At 44.4% G+C, this 20,772-nt stretch overlaps 1 protein-coding gene across 1 annotated transcript in view; it reads left to right on the top strand.

The window, feature by feature from the left end:
- The window catches only part of LOC306783152 (inactive dipeptidyl peptidase 10-like), a gene marked incomplete at both ends in the record, with an annotated part of 162,919 nt that overhangs the window by 97,588 nt on the left and 44,559 nt on the right, over nt 1-20,772 (top strand). The window contains 4 exons of the mRNA XM_079276688.1: nt 618-729; nt 904-999; nt 18,609-18,697; nt 19,095-19,169. Coding sequence (XP_079132814.1) covers nt 618-729; nt 904-999; nt 18,609-18,697; nt 19,095-19,169 — 372 coding nt within the window. The remainder of the gene's footprint in view (nt 1-617; nt 730-903; nt 1,000-18,608; nt 18,698-19,094; nt 19,170-20,772) is intronic.

The raw sequence follows: 20,772 nt of genomic DNA, 5'->3' as shown, positions 1-20,772 counted from the left end.
TATTCTGATCATAGAAGGTAGAAGAGAAAGACGTTAGACGTTTTAGTGTTTAAACCACTGGCATTGAATGCTTTTATTTAGAGAGCATTGGATTACATGGAGGAACTATGGTTGAAGTAAAAACTACTCAAAGGATCGGCGTCGCGTTTCTTCAGTTGCTGCTCAGTTTTCACACAGTGTGATGCCATCAAACAATAATCACCTCACAACCTGAATAGTGTGAAGTACCAATATGTTGTTTTTCTTTTGATAGAGCTATAGGTCGACTTGAATATTTTGGTACTTATACTTCACATACTTATGTATAAGCCCTTCTTCCCATAGGATCTCCCTTTGTTCAGAGTATCAGATCTGTGAGTGCAGGGACGCCAGGTACAAACACTCTTTTGCTTTAGCAGTGGGAGCTTATAGTCGTACGTACTTTATCGATGCCCAAAGGTTGAAGTTGTGCCCTTTGTGTCCCCTCGGATTCATGCACAGGCTCAGTCAACCAAGGCACCGATTGGCCTAATGTGTCTTGACCAAGGACACGTCAGCAGGTTGCAGTAGGTTTACTGGGAGAATATATTTCCTTTGTGTTTACATGATTGTTACGATTTGTCTCTCTTGCTGTGTAGGACATAGGACCTATTGGACCAGACAGAAACTGGAAGGGCATCGGCATCTCCCTGCTGGTTATTGTGGCAGTGCTCTCTGTCATTGGTCTGTCCATCGTTCTGCTGTCTAAAGGTGAGGCTCCCTACGGATCCGATAGACTATCAGGGTCACAGAGTTTGTGAGAAATGAATGGAGGATTGTATTTAAGCGGTGCTTCAACTTGATATTCCATATTATTTTTGTTGTTATATGATTGTTGAATAATTATTGACAGTAAGGGACATATGATTTTTTTTCCTTTTGTAGATGATGGTGGGAAACTCTTCAGTTCACAGTTGACACTGGATGACCTCTTTCAAAGAAACTTCCAGATACATGATCCTGATGCAAAGTGGATCAGTGGTAAGTCTGTCACAAAGCTGAATTTGAATCGCCGCAGACATTGCAAATAATTTTGACGTTATATATGAAAAGTTTTCATACCTGGCTTATTACATGCCAACTGGGTTGTTACGGTTTGGTCATAGGTTGAAGGTATTTCATTCTTTACTGTATACTACAATCATTTAATGTGGTGGTCACTGTGTTTTCTCTCTCATCTGTCTCTCCTAGTTGAAGCATGAGACAAAGCAAAAACACGCAAGGTGCATGTGCACAAATCAATGCCAGCGGTTTTGCTACCTCATGCTACCCAAACAAACAAAAAGTCACTTTCAAAGCCTACAATACAGATTACAAATGTGTAAGCCTTTTCACTCAACGACAAAAACTCACTGTACTAGCAGCCGAAGAGAATAAAACAGCCATAATCGTGACTCATGTCTTACCGTTGCTGTTTTGAGATCAAACGTTGTGTTGGAGGACCTATCAATGCTGCTAATGGCTCTCTATTCATTTGCATGGCGTGGAGGAACATTTGCACACTGCACTCCTCCAGCATCAAAAAACCTGTCCTCAGCTTTGCGTGTAACAATACAGTTTGTGTCTCCATTTGGTGGATGGATTGTGTTACTACACTAATTCAACAGGCATTATGCGTGAATACACTCAGGAGTTGTCAACATAGAGCTTTGGTTTGTGGTTTTCTTTGAATGGGAACAGGTGTAGAGGTCTGATTGATTTTGCCAAAAGCTGAATTTAATAGCTGTATTATATGAATGCATATGATATTCTCCTGATACCAAGATATTCACTATTCATTTCCGGGAGTCATTCTTAAGCAGGGGCCTGAGCCAGAGGCCCAGGGAGTAAAACACTATTGCACATGAGTAACCTTCAAAGAGTCCAAACATATAAACACTGCCCATCTGTTGCACTTACAAATAATCTCATGAATATCAAAAGCTTTCAAATTGAATGTCTCAGGATTTGGGTCATGTTGAACTTCTGATTGAGAGTCAGGTGCCTTTTTCTTCAGCGAATCAAGCGCTACATATTGCACGCGCAGTGTTGCCGCCTCGTCCCCTCTTCGCCCCGACGACGCTGATAGTCGGGGACTCAATAATCAGGAACACCCGTTTCTTCAACGCGGAGACACACTGTTTCCCCGGAGCAACGGCTCCAGACATCCTGCTGACACTGCCTGGCCTGATGCGCGCCCTCCCGTCTTCCATTCGGCGAATTATCGTTCATGTGGGAATCAACGATACAGCCCTCCACCAGTCCGAGTTGACCAAGATGGATTTTACAAATCTTTTAAGCTTTTTAAACAGCTGTGGACTGTCTGTTTTTATCAGTGGTCCAAGTCCAACACTCGGCCGTGGATCACAGCGGTTCAGCAGAGTCCTCAGCCTCCACACCTGGCTCCAGGCCGCCTGCAGGACCAACAACGTGAGCTTCATTGACAATTTTAATCTGTTTTGGGGCCGCTCTTCCGCTTTTAAGAAGGATGGTATTCATTTTAACAAGCTGGGTAGCCACCTGCTAGCGGCTAATTTACAGTATGCTGTTCACTCCCATTCACATGATTGACTGTTTACACCTGGATCCCCTGTCCGCTGTCACTCTTCCTCTACGATCATTCATCAGCCGCATTCATCCCCTACAAGCAACACCAGCTCCCCCTGGCGGCATGGAGGATCTCCAGCCTCTAACGTAACTTCCACTCCACGACCCATGAGCATTCCCGTGAGAATCACAGACTCGCGCTCACGCCCTAGTTATGGTCGGGTACGAGGTGCTGCACGAGTGATCCGTCATGTTGCACATACCCCCAAAGCTTCCTGTGCTGATGACGACACAGTGTCTTCCCCCATCAAAATGTGTCTGATTAATGCACGCTCTATAACAAACAAGGCTCACATTTTAAATGACTTGTTCACAAGTCATAATTTGGCTTTTTTATTTCTGACCGAGACCTGGCAACGGAATATGGAATGCATCCATTTCAATGAACTCTGCCCTGTGGACTGTTCTTATGTTGGGACACCGCGTCTGACAGGCCGCGGTGGAGGCCTCGCCGTGGTCTGGAAGAATCAGTTTTCCTGCCACTTGGGGAGCACAGAATCCTATGCTACTTTTGAACTACAGCTGACTAAAGTGGGCCGGCAAAAGCCGTTTTACTGTTTTTTAATTTACCGACCTCCAGGTCCTGCAGGTCAGTTTTTATCAGAATTCACAGACTTTTTGACCTCTATTATCAAGCTAGACAAAGTGCTTCTGGTTGGTGATTTTAATCTGCATGTCAATGATACCACAGACTGTATAGCTACTGAGTTTCTCAATATTACTGAATCTTTTAATTTCACGCAACATGTTTCTGGCGCCACTCACAGGGGTGGTCACACCTTGGACCTTGTGTTTTCTCTGGGTCTTGATATTGATAATACCCGTTGTGAGGACCTATTGATCAGTGACCATAAATGTATTTTCTTTGATCTTTCTGTCAATGCTGACCCCTTGTGTCTGAAACAAACATTCCACTCACGCATTATTACTCAGAGTACAGCTGATCAGTTCTCTATGCACTTCTGCTGTGACTTTTACACAAATCTCAATGATGTTGAACACTTGATACAGTCATTTAATGAACATTGCACCACTTTGCTGGATAAAGTGGCACCTCTTAAGGAAAGGACCAGGGCTGCCTATAACACTACTCCGTGGATGACAGAAGCTGTGTGCAGCGTGAGACAGAAGTGTCGCAGGGCAGAGCGGCTCTGGAAAGCTACTGGGCTAGAAGTGCATCGTTGATATCTCAAAGACCTAAGAGTTTCTTTTAATACCACAGTAAAGGAAGCTAGAACTGCTTATTTTGCCAACCTAATCTCTTCTTCAAAGAAAAATCCCAAGATTCTGTTTGACACAATTAGAGGAATTGTTTCACCACCTGTCTCCACTGTACCATGCTATTCTGTTGACGATTGCAACAAATTCCTGATCTATTTTAATGATAAGGTAACAGGTATTAGGTCTGGCATTCAGCCTGGGATCTGTTCGGCTACTTGTAGCTCCTCGCAATCTCCTGCTGTTATGGGCTCTTTCCAGCCTATCAGCCTTCAAGACCTGATGGACTTAATTAACAAAACAAAGCCATCATCTTGCCCTCTGGATATAATTCCATCCTCTCTATTTAAGAACGTTCTGCTAACTATTGGCCCTGCAGTAACATGTATTGTCAATTCCTCATTGTCTACAGGAATTGTCCCTTCCTATTTCAAACATGCCACTATCCAGCCCATATTAAAGAAACCTAACTTAGATCCAGCTTTGCCCATGAACTACAGGCCCATATCAAAACTGCCTTTCCTGTCCAAAATGTTAGAGAAAGTGGTGGCCAAACAACTTACTGCTGCACTGGAGAGGCACAATATGTACGACAAGTTCCAGTCTGGGTTTCGTAAGCAACACTCTACTGAAACCGCTCTCCTGAGGGTTTCAAATGACATTCTCATGTGTGCTGATGCAGGTGACTGCTCTGTGTTAGTTCTTCTGGATCTCAGTTCTGCATTTGACACTGTAGACCATGACATCCTGATTAAGAGGCTACGTGATTGGGTGGGCATAACTGGCATAGCGTTAGACTGGTTTACATCTTACCTCAGTGACAGAAGTTTCAATGTCTCTGTGGGTGATTTTGTGTCTGTTACCTCTCCACTGTCTTGTGGTGTACCGCAGGGCTCGGTTCTGGGGCCTCTGTTATTTTCCCTTTATCTGTTACCTTTGGGACCGATCATAAAAAGCTATAATGTGTCCTATCACTTATATGCAGACGACATCCAACTTCATCTGTCATTCAAACCCAGCGAGGCATTCACATTAACTCGGCTCCTGGACTGTGTCAATGCCATCAGAGACTGGACGGCAGAAAACTGCCTGCAACTCAACGACTCTAAGACGGAGGTCCTAGTTATTGCTCCAGAGGAGTTTGTCCCCATGATCAGGCAGATTATTAGTCCACTCTCCTCTGCTTCCCATTGCAACCTGCGCAATCTTGGGATTTTCTTTGATCGCTCCATGTCATTTGACCCTCATGTTAAGCAGCTGTCCAGGTCATGTTTCTTCCATCTAAGAAATATCAGTAAACTGAGATCTGTATTATCAACGCCTGAATTAGAAATGATCATACACACATTTATCTCCTCTCGCATTGACTACTGCAACTCACTTTTCACATCACTCAGTGTATCTGCTCTTAACCGTCTGCAGGTCATCCAAAATGCTGCCGCCAGATTACTCACCAGGACAAACCGACGGTCTCACATCACCCCCGTACTCCGATCTCTCCACTGGCTTCCTGTAGCATCTCGGATACACTTCAAAATTCTCACCATCACTTACAGAGCACTTCACGGTCAGGCTCCGACTTATGTAGCTGATCTACTTCGCCCCTATTCACCCGCCCGCACTCTCAGGTCAAATGCTCTAGGTCAGGGGTGTCAAACTCATTTTCACTCTGGGGCCACATCAGCATCACGGTCGCCCTCAAAGGGCCGGTTGTAAATGTAAGACGGTGTAAATGTAACTACGGTACTCCTAACATAGTTAGTTTAGTTTCCCGGGATATCTGTGACTTCCACAACACGTACTTCCAGTTGTGTGATTTCTCCTCCGCCATTGTTTCCTGTTGCTGGTGCAAAATGCATTCTGGGATATTTGGCTGTCCCAAGTACAGACAAGTCACCTCCGATGCATCCCGGGTAAAATGGGCAGAGCGAGCCACATCCGGGCATTAGGGCCGTGCTTGGCTCGATGTGAACTTTGAATTGGAACAGTACTTGGGCTGAGACTGATGACGTTTCAGTACAGAGAAGTACGCATGTTGAGAAACTTGTTGGAAATCCTCTTTATGGGCTGTTGCATCTCCTGTCCACCTGTTGTGATAGTTTTAATGTCGGCACACAGACAACATGCCATCTCATCACTTCGACTTTCTATCTCATAATTTCGACCATGGGGATATTTTTATTTTCACATCTAACTTTAAATTTTTGTAAAAAAAAAAAAAAAAAAAAATTATTATTATTATTTTTTTGCTGGCGGATTCGTGGGCCACATAAAATGACGTGGTGGGCCGGGTCCGGCCCGCGGGCCGTATGTTTGACACCCCTGCTCTAGGTCTTCTGTCAGTCCCACGCACACGATTTAAGACCCGTGGTGACCGAGCCTTTGAGGCAGTGGCCCCGAGGCTCTGGAATGCTCTGCCTGCCACTCTGCGCCTCGCAGATACTGTGGATACTTTTTAAAGCCAGCTAAAAACCCACCTGTTTAGGCTGGCGTTTGTGTAAAAGTAAACCCATGTCCTAGACCTGCTCTTAAAATTTGTTTTACATTTTTATTTTATTTTTATTTTATTTTTATTTTATTCTTTAATATTCTTTATTCACTCTGTGTAGATAATTTATTGACCCTAGGGTCACATTGTGTTTTTTATGCTTTTAAATGTCTGCTCTGTTAAGCACTTTGTGATAGTACTGTCTGTGAAAAGCGCTATATAAATAAAATTCATTCATTCATTCATACATTTAGGTACAGCAACAGAGTCCCGGGAATATGTTTGGAGTGTTGTACAAACCCTGAGAAGCCCGAATCCCAGAGACCAGGTTTCACATCCTGAGGTCTGTCTGTTAGTCTTAGGCAACAAAAACACTTAAGCTAAGGTTCGGGAAAGATCAAGGTTCGGACCAAATGTTATTGTGGAGGGAAAAATCTCCTCACAATGAAAGTGGAGCAGGCCAGCACACGTGGACTGATAGCTTTTCAGTCACACGGCGCTAAAAACGTAACCGAAACTGGTTTACAGTTAAAAGGATTTAATCCCACTGATACAAGTACGATTACAGTTAAACATTGGAGTACATACTCCTATGAAATATTACAATATTAACCCACTTTGGAAAAAACTACCTCTGGTCCCAGGACACAGCCGTCCCAGGGAACCACACGCTAAAAGAGGCAGAAAAACACTTCTATTCCCGCCCACATATTCGTTCGCGACTCCTCCCCTTCCGTCTATCTCAATTTCTGTTGGCTAACTTCTCTATGCACTTCTGTAAACGCCTGTCTCCATGACTCTCTTTCCCTGAGTTCCTAACACATTCAATGACCGTCAGTTATTGTTTAATCCCTTCTATGCTAATCCTTCAGTGTAAAAGTTAAACTTCTGCAACTTTGGCAGAAGCTTCATGTCTTTTAGCTACTAATCCTAAAACACTTCATGTTTATCTTAATGATGCATTCCCAATACACTTATGATTATGACAAATTATGATACTCAGAAATCAATAGTTAAAGTGTAATCAAAAGATAAGGTTCATGATCATTATATAACGAATGTGTAAACAGATAGAGTGATTTAAACAAATGTAAAGCTGATTATAATGATGATCTGTACAACAGAGTCGAGACGTGAAAAGTGGGTGTATGAAAGAAGGTTTGGAGAAGTGGGGCCGAGTGAGTCAGGAACAGATGTTTTGGGCGGAGGTCGGATAAACGGACACGCGGCTGCGAAGTCTGTTGCAAGAGATGACTCATGGAGGCAAGGAGAAAAGATAGGTACTTTCCAAACATAAGCACACACACATAAGGGTGGGATAAAGATCATGTGTTCAGAATAGGAGGGGGGGGGAACAGACAGCCCAAATCAAGGATAAAAGGAGATGCTTGCGATACGCAGGCTGGGATTTCTACACGAGCCGTCCAGACACTCTGAGAAGAAGATACGGACGATTGCAATTGAAGTATTCGATGACTTCGTCTCTGTTCACGGAAAGAAGACCACTGTTTGTGGACAAAGATTGAAAGACGGAGATTTTCCTCTCCCCACTGCTCGACTTTAACAACTGAACAACGGAGGAACGCAGCAGTCCTAGAAAGACTTTGTACTGAGCCTTGAGGACTGTTGAACGGACTCCGCTGCAGAGCAGGAGGACCGAGGGTCTGGCCGGACCTTCGCTCCTAACAACTCCAAAAGAACCTTTTCGTCGCACCTTTGGAAATCCAGCTCCAACCGAGCCGTCTCGGCATCTAAAAATCAATGCGTATAACCTGAGAAGAAAATTAAAGTAACGAATCAAGTGTAGTGACATTTTATGTGAGCTGTAGCGTAACCCTTGCAAACTAACTAAATATAACCTGCAATAAATATCTAATCTGCATTTAAAGTAAATTTCTCAAGTGCATTTATTTGCTCAGGTAGTGAAAAGTTCCCCGTGGCAGTAACAAGTTAAATCCATTGTATGTCTAACAACTGAGTTCTGTAAGGTTATCCTAGAAGACCGAATCCACTTAACAATCCCTTACGGTTTTAGAAGTAATCCTAGCCGTTAAAACCTAAACCTGGCATTTACCAAGAGCACGGATCCAGAAGAGGGAAGCTGCCATAACCGACGCGACTGGTAGGAGCGCCCGGGGTCAGGGTGGCCCCTCGACCGAGTGCACTCAGACCGGAGGAAGCAGGGTAGACGTCGGGAGTAACGCAGTTAGAAGAGCCAGGCGAGTTCCCTCGCAAGAACACCAGCTCGACAATCTTTTAATAGAGAGCTGAGTCAGTAAGTAGCCCCGTATCGGGCCAGAAGTACCCCAGGATCTAACACTTCGTAATAACTCCGGTTAACAAACCACAGTATCAGGCTCATAAGAACATCTATCTACCCCTACCTAATGCCCAGCATGAGGAGTGGCTCAACAACACCCTGCCCTGGATATGGATAACCCCGCTAACGCATTTCAAGGGGACCTTCACGCAGGGGTACTCCAGAGCCAGCCACGGCCTTTTGGGACCAAGGACAACCGACATGTATGTACAAAAACTGCCGAAACCAGAGGATTTAATGACAGTCCCAAGAGGGGATTTCCAAAAAATTGACACTTGTGTGACCGCCAAAATGTTCAACGCTCTGAATGGAACAGAGTATCTAGCCGACGGAGCCTCCCCGCGATGCACACTCTGGCAAGAGTGGTACCGGGCTTGGGGAATGTGGCTGTGTGACTGCACGGGCCTGACAACGAATCAGACGATCAAAGGTACCCTGCAGGCATGGAAAGAGGCCCACACCAGGGACGATAGCTCAACCTGGTGGGGCCTACAGAAGGAAGTGTTAGAATGGGTGGTGCCATGTCTAACTCAAACCACAAACTACTGGGTGAAGTATCAGTACCTGGCCACAGTATACTCGAAAGAAAGAGACATCTGGCCTGGGGTATGGAGCCGACCAGAACCATATATAGGCCCGCGGCCCTGGAAGATGGAATGCAACCGAGGAAACACGACCTGCAACATCAGCCTGGCCGGGGGACATTGTGAGACTGTGCCAGGATGGGAAGACCATTGCCAGAAACTAAGGGCGGGGTAGCAGCCACTGTTGCCTCGTGCTTTAAGGGGAAGTCGAAGAAAAAAGGAGAAGTAAAGGAGAGACTCCTCCCACAGACAAGGGAGGAGTCTACCCACCTATAAAGGGTGAACCACTGGAGCGCCATAGCCATTGCAGACCCAGAACCTCAACCAAGAGCCTCATACTGAAAAGAGAACAAATTATCCTAAATAGCCAAGATGACCAACGCCACCAATACCACAACCACTGAACCTTCAGAAATGACCACCTTCGGAGTGAGTATACCTGAAGCATTCCAGAACTCCTCTGATGCAGAACTCATCTGCAAGCCAGTGATCCGATTAACCGAACTGGACTTTTGGGTCCTTGAGATCATATGGTTCTTCTACTGTTGCATGGGCAAATGGTCCATAGATCAGCCGCTAAGAATGCTAGCCCTAGCTGTAGGGTGTCTGAAAACAGTGATTGAAAACATCTATCGAGGATCAATGTGGCTCACCCTGTCCTGGTTCGCAACTTACCTCCTGGGGAGAATCCACATCGACTCCACCCGCTTCGGTCTAGTGAAGGCAGGAACGGTGATCATCTGGTTGGAAATCGACGTCGCTGCAGTTTTCTACAACCTACTGAAGCTGGTCTCGGCAATCGTCGAGGCCATGATGACGGTTGCAGCACTGGCGTACCTCGTGGTCATGACCATGGCTATAAAGGAAAGAGGAAGAGGGCGTTGGCTCCACAAGATCGGCGCCATTGCTCTTTGGGGCCTAGGTTGGGGCATAACTGTCGCCATCTACTGGGCGGGTTCTGAATCATCGATCGGTATAGCAGCTTGGCTCATAATGTATGAGCCTCTGTTTCCAAGAAGGGATGGGCCCACGAGCCCAGGCCTAACACCTCCTCCAATGGTGTTGGCGTCTCCATGACTGCATTCCCTGGCTGAAAGGCGCTCCACGAAGCGCTCCAATGCTGAGAGGGGGCCTTAAAAATAATGAAAATAAGACCACCCCCTGCTTGCTAGCTTTGCTTGTAAAAATGCGCTAAAAATGTAATAATTAATGAAGTCTTTGTGTCCAACATCATTCCAGGAGGATGCCCGCTGTATCTGCTGTGGGATCCTCACAGAGCAGATATTGCACCTATGAGAGGTAACCCCGGCCCTATGGTGCACCCAGTGCTACCTGGGGCATTTCCCGATAGGAGCAGCCAGCGGCATCTTCTGCAAGGGAAGTACCCCTTATATACCTGCAATGAATGTGATCGAATGTATAGAAGTAGAAATGAAGGCAAAAGTCGTGTGGAATTCCGCTGAGAGAGCCGTACCAGAAGTCCTGCTCTACAGTAATGGTATGTACTGCCCAGTATATGCTAAAATCTGGGAGTACCCTGATGGCACCCAGGTGTCCACCACCCACCTCACCGATGGCGGCTTCGTCGTCATTGGGCCACGCCTGCCAGCGGTGCTGTACCGCGCACCAACTCCAGAAGAAGATAACGACGCAGCAAGCATCACGAGTGTGGAACACCGAGACGTGGGCGTCCAGACGGAGACCGCAGGAATAATACCAAATCTGATGGGGATGTGGGGATACGATGAGGAATGCGGAGAGCTGGTGGAGGTTATCCCTGAGGGATTAGCGGGATATCGTGAGTCCAAAGATGACGCATCAACCAGCCCAGTCCCTACCCTGGCTTCCCTCTCCCCAGACAGCATTCTGGACCAGAATGTGATAGCCCTAGCACTGAGCATGGACGAGCAGCTGAGGGACGCCAAAGATGACGACCCCTTCCTGGATTTCCAGCCACCAGGGCTGGATGGCCTGGTGGTGATCGACAGCTGGGAGCAAGGATCAGAGCCATCATCACCGGAAGACGACGTTCTCGTCATCACCGCCGAGGGCAACGATGAGTTCCTTGAGGACTACTTGGGGCACAACGTTTCTCATAAGAAAGCTCATCCACAAGACTCTTCTCCTTCAGACACCATGAATGAAAGGCACCAGATGGAATGTTCCTCTTCTTCTTTGTCTCTCTGCTGAATGGTGGAAGTTCAGCTGTTAATAGTGTTGCTGTCAGGACTGACAGGAGTGCCGAAGCTGGCTCCGCTCAGTCACGCTCAGTGTTCCACTTCTGAATGCCCGACCTTGCAAATGTACTCTGCTCGAATGCTCTCACACGTCTTGTATGTTTCTCAAGGACCAGGACACAAGTCCTCGTGAAACCTTACAAAAGCTTTCTTCATGTTTTTGCACGAGTCTCCCAAAAAAGGTTGTCAACAACAAAACATACATCTCCTTTGTTGTGCAGTTCTTGAAAGGAATGAGTGGCAATGAAATCTCTCAGTGATTCATTCAGCCCAACAGAGACTACACTCCCCACCTGGTTGGCAATTTGCTGTGATTCTGTCATCATAGTAATGGGTGGGCAAATGGTTGTCAATTCTTGGCAGTGAAGGTGTATTCAGTTTCACACCTGATGAATTTAAGTCCTAGGTTTAGTCGTCTCTAGTGGCTAAACAAAAGCTTCCTGCTGTGACTGGAATCATTGTTTGAAGAGAGCAGAGTTCCAGAGCAGGGAGACTGTTCATTTAGAAATATTGATGAATGCAACTTTAAGATCAGAAAACATAATGTACTGACTCTTGTAAATTGTATAAACCTATGTAATCACCAGAATAAAGCATCATATATCTTATCATTATTTTGCACCATTCTTCTTCATGTTCCTGCCCTAAAGGAATACTTCACCTACAAATTGTCCATCTGTGTATTAGTTACTCACCCTGTATTTCTCGCATACCTCCACGATGAACGAAGAACCGAAAAAAAGTCTTGATGAATCGAAATAAATGGGGGTCGCGTTTCACAACACCAAATTATATCAAAATATCTGTTTACAAACTTGAACACTTGTGCAGTACAATACATGCCTCACCATCCAGCCGTATGCTCCCTACTACCCTAACACAAGCAATCTTTGCTAACACCTGCTCCTTCAGAAGTCTTTTAAATAGTTAGGTCTGAGAGAAGAAGCATGTGTTTGGAAAGTGGTGAGGATATGCCTCGATAAATGCTGCTCAGTTGCAGGAACAACGGATGGCATTGTACATTTCTTCGTGGGTGACTGTGGTTCAGTGGTAGAGCAGGGTCGGCCTTCAATCAGAGGATTGGCAGTTCGATCCCAGACTCCGCTAGTCCATGTCGATGTGATTGGGCAAGACACTTAACCCCAAATTGCTCCCGCAGTGTGTGAATGAATGGGTACGAATGTTAGTTAGTCCTGAATGGCAGGTAGGGTATAGTATGCATGGTAGCCGCTGTCATCAGTGTATGAATGGGCGAATGATGACATGTAGTGTTAAAGCGCTTTGAGTGGTTGGAAGACTCGACCATACAGACCATTTACATTTCTGAAAACCACCGATATATTGAATGTACTTTTTTGTTCTTTGAATGTGGATGTTTTTGCGGAGGGCAGAGGTGGATGGATCAAGCTTCCCCCAGGAGACCGCTGTTCATGTCCCAAAATGCTGTGACGCTTGTTTCGTAACATTACGTAAGAAAGTTTGCTGAATATGCTTGTTATTTATTTATTCATGCCAATTACGGTTGTTATGTTACAATGTTGCGTTATTATTTGAACACAAACCATCTTTTTTTTAAATCTTAACAAAGTAGTTTTGTTGTCTTAATCTAACCAATCATTTCACAATGTTAACCACGAGACGTTGTACATTTATGCAGGCGTGATTTGACGCTATTGTGAAACATAATCACCTCAACATTCAATTTATCCCGTGGTTTGTAGAAACGTACAATGACAACATTTTTTTCCGGCGGCTGGTTGATAGTTTGGAAACAGATGTTTTGACATAGCTTTGCTGTTCTTTTTTAGGCCACAGCTACTCTTAAACATTACATGTCAATAGAGACTCGCAAGAAAAATAGTCCATGTTGGATAAACTCCAAAAACACTGGATCTTACAAGTCCCACGATGCAACTTGGTAGCGTCTTTTTGTTGGCTTCTCCTTGTCAGGTAAATGCCCATTTCTTTCAAACTTGATGGCCCCAGTGTGTAACAAAAGCTTTCCCTTTAAGATGTGTTGTCATCAAACCCAAACTGAGATATGACATCATTAGAGGTTATGGCCCTGCAGAGCCACAGCAGACATTTCACATGCTGAGTAATGTTCTCTGGTAAATAATGTGATCCTCATGGGTAAAATATTCATGTCCAACATGAAGGTGAAATGCCCATTTCTTAAATGCCTTAACCTTAAAATTCCTGATATGTCCTGAAAAGCAAGTCTGGTGCTTTTACTGGTACTCTACAGGCAGCAAGGTCTGGTTTTGAATAGTGAAGCCAATATTGAAGTGCCTTGAACTTGCATTTTTTTCTAAGGTCCATCAGGGGACGCCTCCTCTGGTTGGAAAATGAAGTCAGATTGTATCGAAGTCTATGAGAAAATGACTCTACTTCTCTCTTGATTTATTCCCTCATTAAACATTGTAAACATGAGTTTATGGTCTTCTTCAATACAGCATGATGTTCATTTAGTACATTATGGTCAAACAGACCATAAAGCAGAGTATGCCTTAGGGCGGGCTTACTGTGATTGACAGGTCGCTGCTATGGCGTTGTCCGGTCTGGGAGTTGTCCTTGTTTTCATCTTAGACCTGTAACCTTTTCACAGTGTGTTTCCCGTTCATAAAAGTTCATTGCAACATTTCTGTCACATTTTTGTACTTTCTTTTGTTATTTCTGGTTGCTAAAAAAGAAATGACAATGGCCAAAAAGCTAGCTGACTTGAGGCTTCAAAGCAGTAGTCTAAAACTATTTTCTACCACCCGCCATCAGTTGGGTAAGAGCATCACCAGTGCTGTAACGGGCGATCTCCTTTCCTTCTTGGCGTTACAAAACAGGGGCGAGTCATCTGATAGCTGGGACACTTTTAATCACAGCTGAGATTGCGTGTCACCTTTATCCTCGGAGGGTTTATAGATGGAACTGTTGTCAACTCAGGAGGACAGTAGCCCCATTTTCCAATTACATTTGCTGTGAGATGTTTTATACAACCATCGATTTGATACATGAACTGCATACAAGATGCAGAGGATTGGGGTTTGTTTCACTGCGGGTACACTTTCTAAATGACAAGAACCCTTTTGAAGATCCCCTTCCTTTTTGAAAACAAGCAATCCATCTGTGTATCGTTTTCATTTTCCTGTCATTATACTCAAGTGTTTTGAGTGTTGGCTAGTCCATAGCCCTCTTGTCTGAGATTGATGCCTCAGAGCTTATTCATTGACACTTACATGAGATAGGGACCCTGAAATGATTCAGACCTGTCAAATGCATTAATGGAATTCTGGCCTCTGTAGTGTTGGTTAGGGATTACACTGGAGTTATTGCAGGCAGTTCTATCATTGTTTCCACTGTTGGAACTTGAAGTGTAATCTCACTGAGGCCAGCTGTCTGAGACAGATCCTCCTAAATGAGTCTGTATTATTGTTGTTTTCTTCTCTCTTGTCTAACACTCTTCTCTCAGGGGCATCACTGGCATCTATCACTCAAATAATTTTCTTGCGCGTTGTTTTCAGAGTCATTTGGACCTTTTGAACCCCTCCCAAGTATATTAGATGTAGGCTGTTGATATGATCAACAAAGGAATTCCATTTTGTCCACTGGAGTCCTACCGTTTTCCTACGGAGGGACCGATGATTCCCAATGTCCCAAAGTATGATGCACATTTCGGTATTATAGCGCAAGATTTTTTGTGCAACAACTCGGTGTCAGTGCAGAAAGTAGTACTCTCATGTACGTAATAGAAGTTGGTGGAGAAGCAGATTTTGCATTATCACACTAATAAACTATTTCGCTATTCTTAACTGCTAAGTCTTTTACCCTTATCCATAGTTTGCCATGACAACAATCTTTACCATCCCAGACTCAACCATACTATAGTTGCCAATGCAGAAATAATGCAGAATATATTATGAAAGGATTTACAGAACTAGGCTAGTCTACAGCCATGCCTGCGGTTCCATGAGGCGGATTTTAGGTAAAACAGTGCTTTGAGCTAAATGCTACTCTCAGTATGCTAACAATACCAACATTAATGTATTGATGTTTAACAGTGTGTTAGTGCGTTAACATTTGACCCGATGAGGGCGCTCAATGAAAAGTCAAGGGATGAAGAAAGGGATTACCCTCTATCCTGAAGGAGGCCTGAATGTGTGCACCAGATGTCAATCCATCCAATATCTGTTGAGCCACTTAAAAATACAATACATTTTATTCTACATATCTTATTTAAAATCACACCAAATAAATCTTTTGCTTTAACCAGATGCTGTAAAAAACATTAAATTCTGAGCTCCTCAGCACGCGACTAGTACGCCATGATTGACTCAACTGAGACGAACAGTCACGTGACAAAAACTTGTTGTGACAAAAGAGCAAACACCGACCCGAAACTGCTTTAGGGTTCAGAGGGTCAACAATAACCATTGAATTATGATGTAATTTAACACAATCCACAGCTTTGGAGAAACATCTTAAAGAATTGTGTCTGGTAATGGCACCGCATGAAGCCATGGCTAAAACTGGCAAGTGTGCAGTGTTTGGATGTTAACTTTCTCATTTGAATTTGAGCTCTGCTCACTGCTGAACTTTCAAACCACAATCAGCCTAAAGCGTGCTCTAAAAATCTATACTTAAGTAAACATGCCATGCATTGACTTGAGTCAAAACATGAGCTGTTAAGTTGAAACACATCATTGTTAATTATTTGGTTTCACATAGAGGTCCAGACGCTGGCAATGGATGGGGCTTTTCCATTTTATGCAAATCGCATCAAGTGGCCTCGTAAATAATGCAAACTTTTGAGCACCGCATGACAGCAAATCCATGTGGCTAAGGTTGCCATAGCAACACATGTACTGTTGCGCATCGCTTAAAGTTAATGGAGGTGAATGCGGTATGACTGCATTGACTTGAGTCAAAACATGAGCTGTTAAGTTGAAACACATCATTGTTAATTATTTGGTTTCACATAGAGGTCCAGACGCTGGCAATGGATGGGGCTTTTCCATTTTATGCAAATCGCATCAAGTGGCCTCGTAAATAATGCAAACTTTTGAGCACCGCATGACAGCAAATCCATGTGGCTAAGGTTGCCATAGCAACACATGTACTGTTGCGCATCGCTTAAAGTTAATGGAGGTGAATGCGGTACGACTGCTTATCGTCTGTGGAGATGGCCTCACTGTGACCTCTCTTGTCAATAAATCTACGCTTTTCCGGCAAAGTGTTGGGGTCTGACCATATGGCTTCAACATGTGCTGTCGAACAAAGAGAGTCAGGCCTTCCCTTTTGCAAGCAAAGGTTTCATCCTGATTGTGGTTTGATGAGGGCAAACCTCCTCTGAAGGAATTTCACATTAGGGTGTGAATTTCCTCCCCGCCCAAAAACTGCGTTCCTGAAGTCACCTGAATGCACCGCTGCAATCTCATTGGCCGAGAGCCAAGACACCCCAGGACCCCTGTAGTTCAGCAACCGTTCTACAAAACTCCCTGCAGCCCCCAACTCAATGCTTTTTCCCCTTCAACCTCCGTCGAGCTAGGGAGCACACAAATGCTTTTTCCACCAAACCCTCCGGGGTAGCAGGAGGCACATCAACGTTGTTCCTCCTTTTAACCAAAGCTCTCTGTCTCTCAGAACGAGAGACAGAGAGCTTCCACTCCCCCCTCTCCACCAAACGCCTCGTCTGCTCCGGCCATAAGGACGCGAAACTCCCTTATCCAGACGACAGCGATTCTCACTGAGAGAAACACGGCTTCCGACGCCGCTGCACGAGCCCACTGAAGCTCAGAAGAAACCCCCCCAGAAGACTCCCCTCAATCACCACGATTGAATCGTACCGTAAGGCAACAGAGAGTCTGGGCAGAGTTAGAGAGAGTTCATTTGTGTTTATTTTATCTTGTTTACGTGCTTAAAGTACTGTTCATTTTTATAACGTGGTGTATGCTTAATAATTGCTGACACTAACGATCGCTGAGATCGTTGGGGTTGGGTAGGAGTAGCGTGTATTCCATGCTACTGTGATCTGTGTTGAAACAGCCGAGTGAGATCGAAGCTGCGTCTCATCAGTTCAGGAGGTCAGAACCGCCGGCTGAGACAAAGAGTCGCTGTTCTTTCCCCTGGCTGAGAGAGCAATCTTCAGTACTCCTGCGTGGCGCAGAGGATCGTAATCGCTTGTTTTATTTAATTTAGTTTTATTCCTTTCCCTTTTACGAACTCACACACACATATAGCTTTGAGGTAATCGAGCTACGTGCTGAACAGCTACCAGCACATGTAGACACCGGGTCTCCTGTTGGCTCTCCGCCATTTTGGGTCCCACGCATGAGACGTCACCACGTCCCAGCTACGTCACACGTCACTGAGCTGTTCCCTCGCTCCCCCCCCTTTTCACTCACACACCCACACGCACACACACACACACACACACACCCCTCTTTTCAATAGTCTGTTGATTTTAGATAGCGTGCTCATGAATGTATAGTTGTTGTTAGTCTAGATATTAGTTGACCAGATCATTAGTATTAGAACTTAATAAACTGCTATATTTTAAAGAGCAGCTGTCTGTGATTACTTTGTGCATGCGTATTGTGATAATAACTGTACATGTGGTCTGTGCTCGAACTTAAACCTTCACTTTACTCTGAATGTGCAATCGTACTTAGACTATTGACATTATGAGTGACTACTAATTATGAGACTTAGTTTTATCGTTTGGTTATTGGTCCCTGTTCACAGGGTGGTGCCCCGTTATTAATAATCATTAATAATTGTTACTTACATCAATAATTCTATTGATGTCAAGAATTTTGTTTCTTCGATGCTGATAACCCAAACACGCTCCTTTACGTTCCCAACAAAAGTGAATTATTTCAAAAGAGAAGGACCATTTAATAATTCCAACATGCCTCGACATCCAAAAAACATGACATTCCCCTCATGTACTCTGGGATTTGAAATCAGCTTTAACTTTTCTCTGAGTTTTCTAACAAAACAATCATCACATGACAATGGAATCTCACATTTAGGATTTAGGATTCGTCAATTGTTTCTTAGTTCAGGGCCGTTCTGTCACAAACAGCTGATGTAAATACTCAAACCCTTTAGAAACATTGAAAGAAGGCAATACAATTTGAGCACGGCTGTTTTTTTCCTCTCAGATGAGGTCATCTTTCGGAGCTGGGATGGAGACATTATGAAAGTCAGCACGAACAGCAACGAGACGCTCCTGCTGAAAAACACAACATTTGTAAGTGTTGACTCTGTCTTTGTTTCTTAAAAGGTGAGAAATGTTTCCAGTGCATTTACAATGTTTCACTCACTCCCACTGGGATTCATGAAGCATAGAGTAAAAACCAACATCAACAATAGGACACCAGGTTTAAAAAAAAACGATTTAAACAATATTACACGACAATAATCTGACATTTTTTATAGTATGAAAAGTTGTATTTTCTGCTTTCTACTCTCTGTATTGACCCTGCTAAGGTCAACTCAACTTTCACTCTCACGTTTTACACTCATCTCAGTTTGTGAGAGGGATTTTTAGGTTGCATTGAGACAATGGTCATTTTGTGTGTATCTTGTTGTCAGTTTTAATGTAGTTTGTTATAAGAAGTCTCATCCGTCTCTTATTCTTCCCACAGGCAACTTTTAAGGCGTCAAAGTTTGCAGTTTCTCCAGATCTGAACTATGTCCTTCTGGGATATGATGTCAAGCAGGTAAGAACCTCTTAATATTCTGCTTGCATATGTTCTTTCTGGTACTGGTGTTTGGCTCGGGGCTATGCTGGAGGTTTACAGTTCCTGAAGTGAAATGGACATGTGGCAACATGCACAGAAGATGTTGTATTAGAGTGCACAAAAAGTAACAAAATACTTGTCATAAGATATCATTCGAACCAGTTGGCTCATTACAGTCTTTTCTCAAGCAGCGTTCGTAGCGGCCTATCAAAATGTGTGCACTGTAATTTTTCAGATATCCGACGAAAACAATGTGTATGTAATCCGCCTAATCATGAACCAGGGAAGTACGAAGACTTGAAAAACCCATGCTCGTGGGAGGAGAGGTGGACGGGTCAAACAAAGAACAGTCCGTCCCATGAGACAGCTGTCCCAGTGTGAAACAAGAAGTCAATGTTGATTCATCTTCTGTGCTTCAATAGAGTCACTTCTGTTGTTACTTTGACCCACACCTCAAGTTTTTCCTGAACCCAATTACAAGGGGTTTTATGAAGTACAATTGCTCTGGTGTATTTGTGGCGTTTTACTAATGTCACGACCCGGCTCAAAAGGCCGTAACATGAGGGAGACAAGACGAGTATAAAGTAATAGACGGACATTTATTTAAAGTACCACTAACTAAACTAAACAATTAAAACAAAGCAGCAGCCGTGTCCTCCAAACAGGAGGCAGGGAAGAGAGGCGCACCCAGCCAAAGAAGAGGGGCCGCCTTTATAGCTGGGACCAAACCAGGCTCAGGTGTCTTCCAGCTTCTCCTCGCAGAAACATTTTCTCCCCCTGCTGTCACACACAGCTGTACTCCCAGGCTGCTCAACTCTTAAATTAGCCCCTCAAGCCTGGCCAAGTCTCGTGGGTGAGGTTCAGCTGGTTTATGAGACAAGCTGGCAACAGAAACAAAATAACTGCATCACTGCATCCGAGTGTCTTGGTTGGGGTTGGCGGCCACTCTTGGTTCCCAGCAGGTAAGGCCAAGTGCCCACTAGACAACAGACATTCAATTTAGCCATCCCCGATTTACTATCAGAATCTGTGCATTGGCAGGGTCATTACTAGGGCTGGTTATTGGTAGACTATAGCGATAATAACCCAGTACCAAGTTATATCGAGACTTCTCCAGTCAAGGGACACCTGCAATAGATCATTTTAGTGCCCTGATCTAGAAAAACTTGCTAATTAAATTGTTTTGCTCGCAGCCAATTACCACAAGGGTTCTTCCATTTAATGCAACGTGCGATTGGCCCACAACAGCCCATACAGCCGGGATGGCCTGTCTTCACACAGCTCTGAACCATAGACTGTATATAAGAAGTGGACATAGTCATCGTGACGTCACCCATTGGTTTGTGGACTGCCTTTATGAAGCCTTGAGTTCGGCCTTTTTGGCCGTCGCCATCGTCGATTATGGCCGTTACCATCTTGACCTTTTGTAGCCAACGGAGGTTTCCATATTTGGAATGCGGAGGAGTGACGTGGACACGCCGTTTACGGCTCTGGTAGCGGTATTGACCTGTCAATCACAGTAAGCTCGCAAATCTCTCGCCCGAATTGAAAAATTTCAACTTGTTTGAATACCGCCGATTTT

This window comes from Melanostigma gelatinosum (genome assembly GCF_949748355.1).
Source record: "Melanostigma gelatinosum genome assembly, chromosome: 10".
In the NCBI taxonomy this organism is placed as follows: domain Eukaryota; kingdom Metazoa; phylum Chordata; class Actinopteri; order Perciformes; family Zoarcidae; genus Melanostigma; species Melanostigma gelatinosum.
The sequence above is the reverse complement of the archived record's forward strand: the minus strand, read 5'-3'. Positions and strand labels throughout refer to the sequence as shown.